The following is a 17,593-nucleotide window of genomic DNA, read 5'->3' as shown; positions in this document are numbered from 1 at the left end:
TACAATCACCAACTCTTCATTCAACTTTGGCTGAGACCTTCTTATGTAAAATTAGGCTTGTAGATAAAGCTGTATTCTGTGTCTGTTAATCTCTGAAAATACTTTTCAGCAATAGATATTCTGAGATTCAATTCAATTATGGTTAGATGGAACCCTTTGATCAGGAACTCAGTCTCACATAAAACAGGTTTTCAAACTTCGGCTGGTTATTGTTGGCATGCAAATGAGAAGTTAAAGAGTCTTGGCTCTAAGTGCATCTAAAAACTTTGTTTCTGGAAAATGTATTAGGAATATTGGAGGGAACAACAAATAAGACTATTCAGTAAATCTTTCAGCTGTAAGCTGTTTTTTCTTCACTTACATTTGTATTTTACAGTTTCATAACAGTGGGCAGTCAAGCCCACAGGTTGGACCTGTTCCAGGTAATAACTCCCTGACAGCTAGAATTCCAACTATTCTAGTTACTAGATAAAGAAACTAAAATCTGAGAGACTCTAAATAGTTCTGGAATGACTTTGACTGTTAGGGTGCTGAAGGTAGAGATCTTTTATCCTCTTTGTTGGAGCCTAACAAGAAGTGCTTGTAATTGATAGCAAGGTGTAAAGCGAAACAACATGTATTTATCAGGTAGTTCGCAGACAATATTTCCCAATAAATGGTTAGCTATTTGTTCTGGAAAGGGAATTTTGTTTGGGACTCTGTGAATATAACTGAAGTATTACTTGCTGAAGAGAAGTTACTCTAGTCTGGGCCTGTTCACAATGCCTTCATGCTCTCCTCTGGCTTTCTGGCTTCAGAGAATTTCACCAACATATTACTTGATTCTTGCTCTACACTTTTGACACAAAGAAATTTCCATATCCTAGTAAGGATTAGTATAGTCACTGATTAGCATAAGATTTAAATGAAAGCCCATGGGAAATTGAGCCCAGGTTTCTTATTTCTGAACTCCCTACATATTAAAACATATCAAACTACTAAACACGAGGCTTTATTTTATCTATCTAAAGCAACTGAAGTACTGAGGAAAAAGAGATTATTTTACTGTACATTAATCCATCTTGGAGATAAGATTATAGTTTACTAGAAAGTATGTCTGAGAGGAGAAAGAAGGGCATTCCCTTTTTAAGTTTAGGAGTAAACCTTTCCAAAGGGGATGCTTTTACAGCCCTGTGTTGCTTTTTATTTTATTTATTTTTATTTTTATTTGCAATTAAGGATTATCTAATGTACTGAAAAAAGGTTACTACCTGTGACACACATATAAAGGAAGCCAAAATGGTTTATCATTGCCAATACAATGTAGCCTGAAAAGAGGACTTGCCTTGTCACAAAATACCTAGCTGCACTTAAGGACTGGCAGAGCTGCCTTGAGATAAAAGCAAAATGGAACAAAACCACCCTCTCTTTGATCTGGTCACAGCTCAGAGTATGAGGAATAAAGTGAAAGGTAGTGGATAGGCCCAGCCTGTGACACATTCACCTACTTGGAAATCAGATGGAAGCTTTTGATGTTCTTGCGTGTTAGCCATACCATAAAAGCTTTCTAAATTTAAAATAATATGAAAGAAGATATAAAAGATCTGAAGAATAAAGCATGCAATGAACTTTTGACTCAGATGTGCAACAAGCTACAGAGCCCACAGACCTTAGGAGTATCTTATTTTCAGACAGTCCTCTCTAATGAGTAATTTTTGAGAAATTGTATTCGCATTTTAAGTGTCATCATGCATCTGCAAATATACATATTTAGAAAGACTGGGAATAATCTACACCTTCTGGGAACTTATCTTTAGAATCATAGAATCACCAAGGTTGGAAAAAACTTCTAAGATCATCCAATCCAGCCATCCAACCACCATCCAAATACCAACATTGCCCACTAAACCATTTCCCTACATACCATATCTACATGTTTCTTGAATACCTCCAGCCACTCCACCATCTCCGTGGGCAGCTTGGTTCCAGTACCCAACCACTCTTTCAGATAAGCCTTTCCTAATATCCAGCTTAGGAAACCCCTTGTTTGTGCACTAGGTTTTGGTAATTCTAAGCAAGATTTGTGTCACCCTTGTGCCTTGGAGGTACAAGTTGGGCTTCAAGGAGCTCACAAGGGGAAACCTTGCCATGACATGCTGTCAGGAAAAATTAAAGCCATGAAGCCTGAGGAAAGAGTGTGGCCCTGGGGGTGACCATGGACACCACGTGCTGCTAGGAGCAGAGAGGGCCCTGATGTGTGAGGAGCAGTAAGCTCCCCCTCTTTGTAGGCTGTGAATCCATTACACTGGATCTCCAGCACAGACTCTGGGTGTCAGCATTTTATCTGTACTGCTGGCTCTGTCACATGGCAAGGGAAGGCCAGTGGCAAATGACATTGCTGTACTGCAAGAATACACTATGTGGAGCCCTGGATGGGGGCAGTGAGCAGGCAAACATTGCTTTTGTGCATCTGCCTGCAAGCACAAACGTGTGAACTTGCTATTGGGTGTGGTATGGTTGATGTTTTTGCAAACAGGGCTGACTGCAGCATCAGTAGAGAGCAGAAGAAAAACAAAAACAAGTTTTAAATGGCTCACAGGAAGTCTTCAATATAACAAGCATGCACACTTTTGTTACCTGGAGGGTGAGAATTACCCATTTTAGACTTCTAGCACTTACAGGATTGTCTGACTTATCTGTTGTGCCTCTTGAAAAATCCTTATCTGCACTCTGGGAGAAATTACTTTAGTTAAAGAAAGGGCAGCACTGTGACTGGATGTGTTTGGATAGAGGCCACATAAAGAAAGCTTTAAGCAATATCAATACATTCAAATGTTAATTGACCTGCATATTCTTTCTTCTTCTCCTAACTTCAGTTAGATTTTTAACTGATCAAGTTGAACTGGCTTCAGAATATTAATTGATTGAGAAGTCACACTGTAAATCAGACAGTTAAGTGTGTGTGTTAAGTTCTTATTGCCCTTTGGATTTTGATATTTTGGATTGAGCTATTTCTCACTGGCAGGCCACTCTGTTGTTCTGTGTCTAGAAAGTCTAATTTTCTGAAGACAGTTACTACCTCCAGTCATTTCAGGTAAGAAAAGTTCACTTTGGGTGTTCATCTCATCTGCCTTGAGAAATGCAGCATAACAGATCAAGTAAAACAAAGTAGTTATTTCTTTCCCAAGCAAACTCAAATACTTAGCATTGGGAACTTGAATGAACAGGATTTAGTTAAGTGCAGTCTTAGACCTAAATTAAAAAAAAACAAAAAACAAAAAACAAAACACAACAAGATAACACTCCCAAAAGAACCCTACCTGCTTTAGCTACAAAGCTTTAAAGCAAAGATCCATTAAAAAAAAAAAAAAAAAAAAAGCAACAACAAAACATGGAAAAGTATAATGGAATTTGGAGAATAAAAGCTAAGTTATTACAAGAAGAAAAGCACAAAATGAAAGAATAAAAAATTGGAAACAACTACAGTTACTCTTGTTACTTAAAAAAGGTGTGAAGCTAGATAAAAAACAGAATGCCCAGCCCCCACCTTTGCTTCTCCCTGAAGCTCATTTATTCCACTGTGGTCTCCTCATCTGATCTTTATTTTATTTTTCTATTACCTTTTAGTTTTATAAATAGGTATGCAGCTGATAAAATTAAGAAAGACGGTGTTGCTGGATAAAGGGAAAGAATCCTGTTTGCTTGGGGGAAAACTTGCTTACATAGTGGGGAATTTGTAGAAACATCTCTTGAGATCTTGGTAAGCTTGAAGCTCTTCTCTTGGACTGTCTTCCCAAACTAAATACAGAAGCTTCCATCAACACATTACCACTAGCATGCTTTTTGTGGAAGAACACAGACCTCAGTGAGCTGGGTGAAGAGCTTCATAAGATGCAGTTTTTTTATTACTTTCAAATTTTATGCATCTAAACCAACTCAATTAATTACACAAAGTGGTTCTTCCCTTTCACTTTCCTTTTAGTTATTCAGCAGAAAGCAAAAGAAAATTCCCAACTACAGAAATCATCTAATTCTGTTCTTTAGGCCTCCTCCAGGTTTCTCATGCACACACCACAATGTCACATGCCACCTAGACCAGTGAGAGTTCAATTTCCTGCAAAGAAATGCAGATTGGCAGCAGCTGGATAGGCAGCAGCTGGTGTTTTCTATGGCTGTGATGTGTGTACAGTGCATACAGCCATAGCTGCATGAGGAACCACAAGGCTGCTCCAGTTGCTGCTGGTCTGGGACAGTGTTTTATTGCCCCATATCTGCATCTGTCATTGCCCACCCCCTGCAATGCCTTTCATGATGGCAGAGGAGGCAACCTGCAACAGCAAGCTATCAAGAGAAGGCACTTTGATCTTTATCTCTAATGCTATCTCAAAGCTACAAGGAAAATTTGAGAGAGACTTGCTTATAGCAAGAGGTCAATTACAGACATCTATCTGAGAGGAAGCACAAACTACAATTGTCTGCTACTGTGTTCATAAATTGCACATGAGGAAAATGACAAAAAATACTTCAGTTTTTTAAAAAAACCACTTGACAAAACATCTGAACATCCTGTTCTGCTCACTTTTCAGTTATCCACTATTTTGACTAAAGGCAAAAACAGTAATTAGAGCAGGTGTGTGTTTACACAGTACACACAGAGGTACAGAAAGGCTAAATATTGATAACACTTTTCATCTTCACATGCCCTCTAGGTAATCTTCACAAAGAAGCTGTCTATCTCTCTTTCAGTAGTAACTACCAACACAGGATAAATGAAAATTCAAAGCATGTAAAGGCATATTAAGGGGGTCTGGAGCACAAGTCTTCTGAGGAGCAGCTGAGGAAACTGGGATTGTACTGTCTGGAGAAGAGTAGTCTCAGGGGAGACGTTATTACTCTCTACAACTACCTGAAGGGAGGTTGTGGTGAAGCGGAGGTCAGTCTCTCCTCCTATGTAACCAACAATAGGACTAGAAGGAATAGCCTCAAGTTGCACCAGGGAGGTTCAGGCTGAATATTAGGAAAAATTTCTTCTCCAGTCAGAGAGTGGTCAGACATTGGAACAGGCTGCCTAGAGAGGTGATGGGGTCACTGTCCCTGGAGGCATGCTAGAAATGTTTACATACTGTACTAAGAGACATAGTTTAATGAGGAGATACTGGTGGAAGGTGGATGGCTGGACAGGATGATTCTGAAGGTCTTTTCCAACCTTGGTGATTCTGTGATAATAATACATTTGACACAATTAGTGCTAACATGAAATTAAACAGCATAACTAATTTGAGGTGACAGAGAATTCTTAAAAATGAAAAGACCTTGCTGGGACATGGACAAGGAGCCCTGATTCTCTATAGATATATAGAGAATCTCTATATGCAGATTTATCTACAGGGCAAAAACAATGGAAGCCCTTTCAATGGCACTGACTTTGGAAGAGCTGCTTCCTCCTTTCAGATCAAGGCTGAATGTTGTTCTGAGTATGCATGGACTGTACATTAATTCCACTTTCATAATATTAGTTATGTACTTCAATTTTTTTTAGACGTCTTGCTAACATGGGCACATAAGCACTGATGTGAATAAATTGACTTCATAACCTGAGTGCAGTCTTCATCAGCATCATAACGAAATAAATTTTCTAATTTACTGATTTTAATCTGGAAAGTACAGAGATTGCAAAAGAATAAAACATGCTGTTTTTCCTACAGACTGGAAACTTTAGTTTGAAGGCAAGGCACTTGGTGTGCACTTGAGGAAAGGGAAGCTTTTCTAAACAGCCTCTTAACTCTTCTTAAAGTAGAGTGCATTTATAAGCATAAAGGACTGCATTTGCTCTACCAAATAGTGCTCTGACAACCAAACAAAACAGAGCAGATTTTCTACATATGGGATTAAACTGTGTCCTGTTAACCTATACTAATGTCAAAATATGCCCAGATATCTTAGTGCTCCCCTGCATTTGTAAATCACCAAGTCTTGTTCCAAGAGTAGCTTTTAAGTAAATAAGTGCTAGTTAGGCTGGGTAGATGTATACTGAGACTGATTGCATTCATGCTTGCTCAGCATGAAGAAAAAGCCTGTAGCTGGACTTTCAGCATGGTTTCTGAATTGTTCATTATGGCCTTGTACTTTCTACTGTTCTCTAAGATTTGTCCCCTCTCAAGCAGTTTCCTCTCCAGAACTGCTTGAGCTGGAAAGAGACTGGAATTCCATTGTTCTTCTCTAAAGCATAACATTTTTTGGACTTCCAGTCTTTCACTTACTTCTTAGCAACTGAAGTGTGGCAACCAGTCTCCTCTGTGTACTTTTGGTCAAGTCATGTAATTTTTTTACAGGATAAATCAGACTTTTTTTGTGCCTGTAATATTAGATGATCATAAATTTTTAAACTGAATGCCTTTAATATTGGAATTCACTTTAGCCAAAGTGATTTAGCCATCTGTTTAAGATCAAAAGAAAGGTGTGGGGAAATAGATACATTTGGACACATCTGCTGAACATCAACCCTTCTGTACCCGGGATGAGTGTTCCTCCTCCAGCAACAGAATTATATCCACAGATATGGGTGGCACAGGTATGGAACTAACAGAAGTTATGACTGCACTAGATGCATTAGTTACACATGGATCTATCTAATTTATTTTTATGCAAGTGACCACATTTTATTAGAATTTCTGAGAGGCATTCTGGTCCCTATAGTTATACCCACTATCTTACTATCTTACCATTTGAAAGAGACCTTCTCCTCTCATTTTGGCCTCAGACACTAAATTGTTTTTTGCTTTTGCCAAGCTAGGTATCAGCAGGATCACATTCAGCTCATCATATGGCTTTGGGTATCCCAGTGCCAGTATGAGAGTGATGAGTCTCAGGGTAAGCAAGGGATTAAGAAGGTGGAAGAAAAGGACCTGTTAGTCTGACTACATTCGATTGGCTGCATAACTGCACTTTCAGTGGCACTTAGCTGCATCTGCACTTCTTGCACATTTGCCAGTGTCTGTATTTTGGGACAAAGGAATTATGTAGCCATCTAGTCTGCCTACTTGTATTCATGGGCACTTTGCCCAGTTCCCCTGCATTAAATGTCATGAAGGCACATTCATGCTTTTCTATTATTGATCTAGAAGGCATTATTTTAATTCTTCCTCAAGTATTTACTGCGGAGCATATAGTTTCTGTTGAGATCATAAACTAGCATAGCACATCTTCACTTATAATTGGAAAATGAACTTGTCAAAAAAATATATGTACTAACAGATTAGGAATAAAGATACTATCACAATTTCTGGCCTTCGTTTGCCCTTCAGTTGTTTAATATGGCTACTACAAAGCAAATTTACATTGTGTGCATGATCCTTTTGCATTCTACCAAAATTTTAAGATGGTTCCTAGAGCTAAATAAGACATTACTATGAATTTCAGCCATTGCTTTCCATCGGTTCTCCAATTCTTATCTGCTGATGTTTGCTTTAAAAAGGAGATGATGAAGAGGTTTGTTATCTATTATACTGTAATGTACTTTCTTGTATTTAGACTGTAAAAGTTGTTATACAACACCAAAACCAGTCCACTAATGCAATGATCATTTTAAGAAATGTGTAAGACGTGTGTAAGAAAAAATGATGTAGCGAGAAGATACATACTTTTCTAACTATCAGGGACCTATAAATCATCTGCAGAAGATAGCTAGAAGTGACTTTTGATTCTTGTAGTTAAATTCTTACCTATGAAATAAGTAGTTTTGAAGCATTTCTATGAAATACATGTAATAGAGTGGGTCACAAACTTTCCACACACAGTAACCTGCTACACTATAATCCTGAATCACACTGATACAACACACTGATAGGAAACATTCAAATTTTTTAGGTGTCAAAAATATCACTGCAGTTAATATTACATCGTGCTGACGTAAGATGATCTGAACTCCAAGCGTCATCTTTTTTTCAGTTACAGTTCCATGAGTAATTGAAACCTTATTTTTTCCCCCCTTTAAGTTTAGTGCAAAGGTTGGTACTGCCTGCAATAGTGGAACTCCAGAATATACTCATCCTTTAAGCAAAGCACAAAAGCACTGGAATTCTTACAATGTTTAAAAATGTTTCAGTTATACCTTTTATGGTCCATTATAATCTTGAAAATAGTTAATTGGAACTTTTGATCAGTTAAATGTTTTCTTCCAAAATTAAGTTCACCAAGCAGAGCTAAAACTTGACTCCATTACTCTTGATTAACTTTTCAGCTACTTACTTACAAAAGCTTTACTTCCAAAAACTATTTGATAACACTGATAGCAGAATAGATCAAAGAGGAATCTTCCAAGGAGAAAAAAAAAAAAAAAGGAGAGCCACTAAAAACAATACTTATTTTCAAATAAAGAAGTACTTCCAGTAATTTTTAACAATGTGGGGTTGCTTTTCCCCCATTTTGATGATGCTGTTTTCCATATGCTGATTCAAGCCTTAACAGTATGGACTTTTTTTTTTTTGTGAGTTTTTGATTGTGATATTATTCTTCCAAAAGATAAGCAACTATCACATTCTAATGTAGTGAGCAGTATGTAAGTTTAGAAAAGTTCTATTACACAAAACATCATCATATCAACATATCAACTGGGTACATGCAATGTCACATTGTGATTTAATATCCTCACCTCTACACAGCTACATGGGGTATAGTTTTAAACTAATGATGAAAAAGGTTATGTAAAATTTACTTAAAAATTTTAGTTTTTTCCATGACTTAGAAAATTAATTTTTTTATTACTCTGCTGGCAATTGGCCATGCATTTTCTGAAATAAAGAACAGCAAATATTTAGATCCAGTCTTCATGACTACCTTTTACCAAATAACTCTTAGTCAGAGGCCATAGATGATGTGATCTGAGTCTTACTGTTGTTTTAGCAAATTCTGCTACTGTTGACAGTTGCTTTGATAGAACTAAAATGTCCCTAGAAGAACTAATTTTATTTGGACGAGTATACATGTGAGGCAGTGCTAGGATAAGCTAGGCCAGCGATTTTGCCAGCATAGTAGAATGGTACTAAAGGTAATCAGCACAGCCAATCTCATAAACAGGCTTAGTGCAAACCTAGATTCTACTGCTGCATTACTGCCTGCATTAAACAAGGAGTCTTCTGTATGGTTTCAGTATTGCTTTTGCCTGTAATGCTATATTATCTTTTAAAACATATGTAGACCACAATCACACTCAGTCTTCTATGAATAACTTCATAGGCAGGATGTTCTGGATAAAAATAATGCACTACCTGTTGGTTTGGGTTTCAAAGCCAGTAGTTTGGCAGACTGACAAAGACTGGTCCATGCAAAACGACAGTCAGAAAGACTGACAGTGATGAAGAAAAAAAGGCCAAAGCTTTCAAGAAATTGTTCTTATGAAATGCTTGTACAGAAAGAAATTAAGAAGTAAGGACAATACACGTGGGGTGAGGGCTGAAGCAAAGGCAGAGAGAAAGAAATAGCAAGAGCATTTGGCTGGGGAGGTCACACTGGAGCTGAAAGAAAGGAATTTTACAGAGGCACCTGGGGTAGTGCGCATTTCATATCTAGTTCCATTCCAAAGTCCAGAGGTGAGACAGATTCATGAACTGTTTAACTGAAAGCGAGAGGAAATAGAGATTACATAGCTTCCTTGTTTAATTACAACTCTGTGTTTTCAATGGCAAACTGGGTCTAATAAACCCATAGAAAGAACTCTTACTGGCACTCATCAGCAGAGTAAACGTGTCCTCCTTTTTCTCCATGCTGGGAAATTTCAACTTCAGGGGCTGCGTACAGCCATCACTGTGACTTCACATTCAGTTAAGCCAAAACATAGGTGCACCACAAGAACTGCTGCTGTGACAGTTACCCCACAGTAGAAAACTATTAGGAGAAAATGGGAGCTGAGACAAAGGGGTGCTGGAGGTAACAAGTGCAGCTGAAGGTTTCAAGGTCATTTCTGGCTGAGTGCCTGAGGCTAAAGGCAGCTGAGGCTTGAGCTAAAAGAGACAGAACACGTAGGAGAGAAGTGAGGGATTGTGACTTGAGAAGAAACAGCTATGAGTAGGAGGGGTCAGTCTGGAAACCTCTTAGCACAGGACAGTTCTTCTGATGTGGTCCTTGGAGTGCTATGCAGAGTACGATTGCATAGGCTTTCCTCTGGAGGCTATATAACTAAAAGGGGTAAAAGATATTAGAGCTAGGTATGGACACAGGTGCCCAGTTCTATCATGGGAGAATTCCATAACTTGCCTTGAAACTCCAGTTTCTTTGCTTGATGAGCTTTTATTCTGAAATAAACTGTAAAATTTGACTTCAAGAAAAAAGGAGATGAAGTTTCTAATTCCTCCTTTTCACTACGAACAAGGATTAATTAGTAGAACCAATTTAATAAAAATATTTTCTAACAGTGCATAACTAATATTCTGATACCTCCAATTTATTTTCTCAAAAAGGAGATACTCCCCATAATAAAATATGCTATACATAGAAAGTATCAGTTTAAGATTTCATATCATTTCACCCCCAAATGAGTTTATTTTCTGACTATGTGCTTTCAAGAGCAAACTGCACCAATAAATGTCCTAGAAAAGGAAAGACCAAAAAGTTAGAGTGAAGCTATCCATATCAGCAGAAAATTAGTGAAGACCATAAACCCCTTCAAATTTGAAGTAAGCATTTGGGCCTTAAGGAAACCCCTCTTGATTTTGATAGAATTAGGATTTAAACTCTCTATTTAGTAGGAGCTGTTGAAACAAAAGGATTGTGTTTGAACTACAGATAAATTGATGTATGTCCAGCCTGACAGGGGAGTGGGGTTTGGGGAATCATTTGTCAGTTATGGTTTCAAATAGTGATTTTGGGGGGCTTTGTATAGGGAGAAATCCACTGCAAGTTCATGAAGTCATCTGAAGTCTGAATCTGAAATGAAATTGTACTCTTGGAAAAGTAATCTTCTGTTTGCAATTGAGACCACGTTGGCTGTACAACCTTGGGCAAGTGAAAGCATGTGGTACACTTCCAGTTCATGCCATGGTCTGTCTGTCACTGCAGTGGGAATGGTAATGATGCCTTTGAAAATAACTTTGAAAATGAAGGCAGTTGAGAGCAAAGGGGCATTATTAAGGTTTGTGGTCATAATAAAAAAATGCAGCAATTCTGAAGAGATGTTATAGCAGCGGCACGTAGCAGCTAGGAATCATTTAAAGAGGAGGAATTAGAGGTACATTGTCTAAGGAACCTGAACCACAGAGGAGTACAAGTTCAGTGCTATACTCTTTGAACTGCTAACTTCATGTTACTTTTGCCAGCTACCACCCTCAGTTGTGAGTATCTTATGTATAGCTTTGTCTGAAGCATAAAATTATTTTCTGAAATCAAGGCACACTAAAGCCTGCCACGTCAGCACAGCTATTGCTTGTATATTTCACTCCACACAGTAGAAAGCCATTCAAAGTCACAAAGTCTTTGTATGCACCACATAAATTTGTCTCATGATAAACAACCAAGCCCTAAGACTTCAAGTCTGACTATTTCGAAACATTAGAATACAGTGTACTATGGGGGAATACTTGTACAGTACCGCGTCTCTTACAACACTATATTAAAATAATACTGGAATTCCATGAAGTTCCAGCATTCCTGTCCAACTGATATTTAAGTTAATTGAGTGACTTAACTGCAAATGCAAACAACACTCATACCACAACACGATAGTTAGAGACACATAAGAACTTTTGGTGTTGCGATACACGAGTTGAGTATGTTAAGAATTCAGATCTGATACAATACTTGCTAATTCAACAAAAGGCCTTGTCTGTTAGGATCAGATATACCCATGGAGAGCAGATGAGATTATCAAAGCAGCAGAACATCTAGCTTTTCAGGTCTACACTTGAAAAACATCAAAAGCTCAGACACTGACTCATCAGCAGCACTGCTTCAGTTTTTGCTTCTACAAAGTAGAAATTTTAAGAAAGCTGTCCTTAGAAAAAGATGTGGACTATAATTACATCAATTGAAACTATGCTTTGTAGGAATAGTTCTCCATGATTGCTTCTTGGCATGTGGGGGAAGGCTGACCTTTAGCATAACTCTTTCATTTGTGTAATATCTAGTGCAAACTCTGAGCCACTATGCCTCTTCTGTGCAGGTAGGAGGCTGTAATAGGAAGCTAACTGCAAGTCACGTAGTGCAGGGGCATTTGGCTGCTTTGCAGTAGGAAGCAATGGCATGTTACACCACTCTCTTTCTCTATTCACACATCTACACTTGTACTACAAATAAGTACTCAAGGAAATTTCTGCCATTAGTTACTAAAATCATCATGTTGTAGTAAGGTCATGTAACCATATATCCAGGTCTTTCCCTAATGAGAGACACACTCTTAAACATGCTCAAACTAAAGCACATGTGCAGTTCTGCTGTGTGCAGTGAGAACATTGACAGGCTGGAGAAACTTGGTGCTCCTTGGACAAGTACAGTTGATTGTCCATAAGGAGCATAGAAAAATAGCCTTAAATACTTAAAATACAGGAAAGCAGAGCTACCTCCTTGTCTTGCTTATTTTACAGCTTTAAATTTTAGTCAGGACAAAAAAGTTGGCCTGGGAGATGATACCAAAGGGACACAGTGGTACCTTTCTGGTTTAAGGCTTTCAAATTAGCATACCAGGAAATTGAATTGTTGTAACCTTCATATGTAGGACCTCCCCCATGTACTTGGGAGCAACTCTATTGTTAATCTTATTTCAAGCTTGTGCAAAAGTTGCAGAAGATACAGCCTGCCTAAGGTTTTATCACAGAGGAAAGTGGGTGTTCAATTTCTTTAGATACCAGTAACTGTCTTGATGGCATCAGGTTTTCCATCACATGGCTCATTATTTTGAGATACCTAAACGAGACCAGTATTGGGCCCTGGCACCATTTAGACCATTTTAGATCAGTGATAAATTGTGAACATTGAGAAAGGTAACTCTCTTGTTTCCTCAGTATGCCTGGCTCTACAAGTACGGTGCCCAATATTTCAATAGTATGGAGAGGGTACAAAGCAAGAAATGCATCAAGTGTAGCTTTACAAGGGAATATTTGAGCTTGCATGAAGTATTCCAGGAGAGACACTTGCAAATGGTTTATGAAATAATATTCAGTGTTTAAATAGGAATTGTTTTCAGAAAACAAACAAACAGATTCTTAGTATTTCTTCCTTTGGAAAAAAAGAAAAAAAAATCCTGTGACCTTAATCTGAAACAGGACTTCTTTAACTACACGGGAAAACAGTCATGATGAAAGAGCCTTGATGTACCAGCTCCACCAGCACATCAAAGCAAGCACACTAAAAATACTCCAGTAACGATTGGCTTCTGCATTTTTTCCCCTCTCAAATCCTGTATTTAAAGTCATCCTTCTTCATTTGGGATGTTTCCCTGTTTTTCAGTTCCTCCTATTCTGTCGAATCTTTCGAAGACCAGGAAACATCACAGAACTCAGCTGTCAGAGTCAAATTCACACAACACTTACTAAACCATTAAGCAATGAATCCAACTTTCCTAATTCCCGTCGGGTTCCTACACCTTAATGAGTCACAAACTACTTTTTTTAAAGCGCTGAAAACAGAAACTTTTAAAACGTTTCCTTGCTCCTCACAGACGGAGCAGACACAACGCGTCGTTGCTCTAAAACCTGCGGCCGACCAACCGCCGCGGAGCCGTATTTACCCCCCACACTTCTCCATACCACCTGGCAGTCGTCAGCGCCCCGGGCCGCTTCGGGACCTCCGCCAGAGCCCCGACGGCCGCGGCAACCCGCGCCCCGTGCCCGCACGATCCCCCGCACCGCCCCTCCGCGCTCGGAGGGGAGCGAGCCGAGACCGACCCCTACCTGAATTTTTCCCCGGCCGGCACAGCGAGCTTATTCAGCTTGTCCATGCTCCGTACTGCTCCCTCAGGGCGCTGGCCACGCTCCTCCCGGGGTCCCGCAATAAGCACAGCTAGAACTTCCCTACCCGCAGAGCCTACGCAGGGCCGAACCGTGGCCGCTTTCGGGTACTGAAGCCTCTCCCTGCCCCAGCCGCAGGCGCACGCAGAGGACGGACCCGGTGCTGGGGCGCCTGGCCCGGCCCCTCCCGGCCCGCCCCCGCCCGGCTTGCGGCGCGCACAGGTGGGAATTCCTCCGGAGATGGGCCGGCCGGCGGGGGACTGGGGCTGCGGGAACCTGGTTTCCCTCTGCTCCTCACCGCTCTTCCCAATGGAGATGCACCCTGCTTGCTGCTGTGGGAACTTGTCCCTTCCGTAAGGTGTTGCAACAAAACTAGAGATCACCGTGTGGCTCCCATCCTTTTGTATATCGCTGGCAGGAAAATAGAGATTTTTCTTCTCTCTCATTCTAAATTAAAACCTGATCCTTCCAGCAGCACAGAGTGAAGCCATTCCCACCCAAAATGTAAGCAGGTCATCTGTGGTTAAAGGCTCTGGTATACCTCAGCCTGGATTTAGTCTGGATTTGGTTCAGAGATTTTTTCCTCTTTAAAGGTGATGTTATAGGCAGCTGATTTATTTTTGAGGGTCATTGTAAGCAGGCAGTCATGTTCAGGCTTTGTTCTGAAGTTGTGATGAATGGACTTCTTGAATTCTGTACTTTATGTACTGCTGCCAGTCATTTCTTTCCATATCTTTGGCCTCTCTATGGCTGTTTAGAAGCTCAGGCTGGTCTAGGCTTAGGAAACCTACTTATTTATTTATCCGTTTATCTACGATTCTTGGTATTTCTAAATGTACACTGAAATACCTTAATATATTCTGGTTACTACAGTATGTTTTGGTGACACTGGGAGGTATTTCTTGGGGAGATTCTCCTTACACTTGAGCCAGATGTTCACTTGGATATGTTTCCTCTCATCTCTAGATTGAACTGATTTTTTTTTTCTTGTGAATGGTATAATGACAAAATGTGCTTTCCTGGTTGGCGCAGGTGACTATGACTTTTGCTGTGAGCTGTAAGTCTTTTCTAGCAGTACTGTTTAGATCTTGGTATAGCTGATGTCTTTGTTCTTCGAGCCCTCAACACAGTTTCTCTGGAAATTTGCATATAGTACTTCTCTAGGCCCTTAATGAACAAATTACTCTTTGGGGTATCTTATAAACTCAATAGGCTTTCAGTAGTAGCATAATAGCATTGAACATTGTTTATTACACGTCTGTGGAATTCCACCCCACATTATGTCTGGTTACAAACTGGATGCTTTTACTGGATATCTTTTTACTCTCTAAATGTTGTTTTGGAAATCAAGGTTGCACTCTGGCAATGTGAAAAAATAGATGTAAATCAGTTGCAGTGTCACATTACTTTTTGCTTATGTAATCTTCCTGCTATATCTAAACATGTATGGAAATATGAGCTTGCTCAGCAGGCCCTATGAAGCAATTGACTATCACAGAGATCCCAAACTGGAGTCCTTCTGATGGATCCCTGCCATTCAGTCACTCAGTTCACTGGTTTCACCTCATCTCTTCCTGACTACGTTTTCTATGAGTCTTCTATGACTCATCAGTTCATGGGTTTAGTTTTAATGCTCTACAGTGCTCAGTGATTTCCTTTCTGTCTTGGCAGCATTGCTCCCAGGGCAACCCTCATCCCTTATCTCTCATCCCTATCTTCTGCTGGCACAAGCGTCTGTGTAGTTGCACAGTGAAATGGAGCAGGAAAGATGTCCTCTGCAAATCATCTAGCAAAATGTAACAAAGGGTGGTTTTAGCTGCATTCTGTGCTTTGATATGGTTGAGTGCACAGATGTTTGCCACGATGCAGCACAGGGCAGGAGAAGGAGGGTGTGTGGCTGTTCAAAATGATACTGCTGCCAAGAAGTTACTCCCGAGGAAGTCCCTGTTGCACAACTTTTATTCATGAAATTTTGTGGCATCTGTCATGAGGCCTGTCCAAGGGTCAGTACCTCAGCTGGCTTGTGTATTTCATGCCCACCTGGCCCAACACACAGCCCTGCTTCACTTTGATATCTGCAAAGAGCTCACAGCAAAGCCTAACAGCAATAAAAACCAAAACAGATAACTAGTTATTATTTCCTACTAGTCTCCTAGGGCATGTCCCTCTGAATAACTCACTCAGGGCACATCTTATTTCCTTTTATATCCACTCCCACCAAGATGTACTGACGCATTCTTGGGTAGAAGAGTCCTGCCCTACATTTAGCAGAAGCCTGTAGTACCAGGCCATGTGGTCCAGGCTGCCTCTTTGCTCATGCAGAACATAGACAAAGAATAAATTACTCTCTTTCTCCTGAGAAAGCACATATGTTACCACATAGTTATTTCAAACCCATGGCAACTGAGAGAAAGCAGTTTCTCCTGGCAATCTTGGAATATGCTTTTCCTGGGAAACTAAGCAAGAGCTACGTGCAAGTTAAGTCCTGAAACTAAGAGAAGGAAGTCACCCACCCCTAAATGTCAAAGGAAGCCTTTCTAGCTACAGTGAAATTCCTCATCTTCCCCAATTTATATATATGTATGTGTCAAAAACCTTTGGATTTAAACTCTGTAACCTCACTAGGAAACTAGAAAATTTCTGGTCTGCCTCCTGATCAGCCTACCTGGCTATCTTCCCCAGTGCTGGAAGGATTCACAGGGTGGAACAAGATATGACAACCTCTGGAGAAAAATCCTAAATAAAGAACACACCCAAGATCCTCCAAACAGCCATAGGCTTCTTTTTTTGCTCAGCTGATGGTTTCAAAGTCCAGACTTCTGGCTCATACTGGGACTGACTGTGCTTTTTTTTTGGTTGTGAAGGTTTCTATATAGTCCTTACAGAACCAATCTTCTCTGCAGACCACGGGGGCAGGACAGCTCTTCCCTCCTTCAAGGTTGCTTGTCACCTTGAAACAGGCAGGAAGGATCAATCTCACCTTGGCTCCAGGAACCTGCAAGGCCTGAAGTCATGCTATTTTTGTAATTGTAACCCCAGCAACTGTACCCCTCTGAGCCAAAATGCTCATTTGGAGAATGCCAAAGAGGAACTGGAATTTCTTTTACCGCGTGAGTGGCATCTTGGCCATAATGGTGGTTAACATGAAACTCTCCTCACCAGCCATGATTGCTGGTTGTGGCAGAGGGCAATTTGTTTTGGGGGATGCCTGTGCCACTTCCATGCTTCTTGGCATATATGGGGCCAATGGGGACAGTAGGGTGGCACAGCCACCTCAGGCTCTTCAGCTCAATGGTGTTTTAATATTTTAAGAACCTGCATTCACATGGATCTGCCATTTTTTTGTGGTTAGGTAGTTAGAAGTATCTTCATTTTCCTGTGTGTGACTGCAAATGTACAGGGTGAATTCTTAGCTCCATTTCTCAACATTGGTAATGTAAGATTTGCTAGTATATTCCCACGGTGAGATGGCTCAGAGAACATGCATAATTTTTGATGCTCAAAATGCCATTGAAACTTTGGGGAAAACCTTCCTAATGCTGGGGCAGATTATCTAAATGCTACTGCCTGTTGCAACATCATTTCCTCATCACTGCAAATGTTGTGGCTTAGTCTGGGTTTGTCTCTTTCATCCTCTCACAATATGACTGTGTACTTCTCCTCTTATGCTCTAAAATGAG

General features: G+C 40.1%; 1 protein-coding gene across 6 annotated transcripts in view; it reads right to left on the bottom strand.

Annotated features, from left to right (window-relative positions):
• Positions 1–17,593, bottom strand: part of BLNK (B cell linker) — a 94,276-nt gene that overhangs the window by 29,650 nt on the left and 47,033 nt on the right. For 2 of the 6 annotated variants that reach the window (XM_042818543.1, XM_042818544.1), the window contains exon 1: positions 13,857–14,079. The exons of the other annotated variants lie outside the window; for them this stretch is intronic. In XM_042818543.1, coding sequence (XP_042674477.1) covers positions 13,857–13,903 — 47 coding nt within the window. In that variant the 5' untranslated portion in view covers positions 13,904–14,079. Of the gene's footprint in view, positions 1–13,856; positions 14,080–17,593 lie in introns of those variants that run through there. 6 annotated transcript variants of the gene reach the window in all.

This window comes from Centrocercus urophasianus, unplaced genomic scaffold, assembly GCF_019232065.1.
Source record: "Centrocercus urophasianus isolate 14NV4802_14NV808 unplaced genomic scaffold, USGS_Curo_1.0 seq_17, whole genome shotgun sequence".
Classification (NCBI taxonomy): Eukaryota; Metazoa; Chordata; class Aves; order Galliformes; family Phasianidae; genus Centrocercus; species Centrocercus urophasianus.
This window is presented reverse-complemented; position numbering and strand designations above follow the sequence as displayed.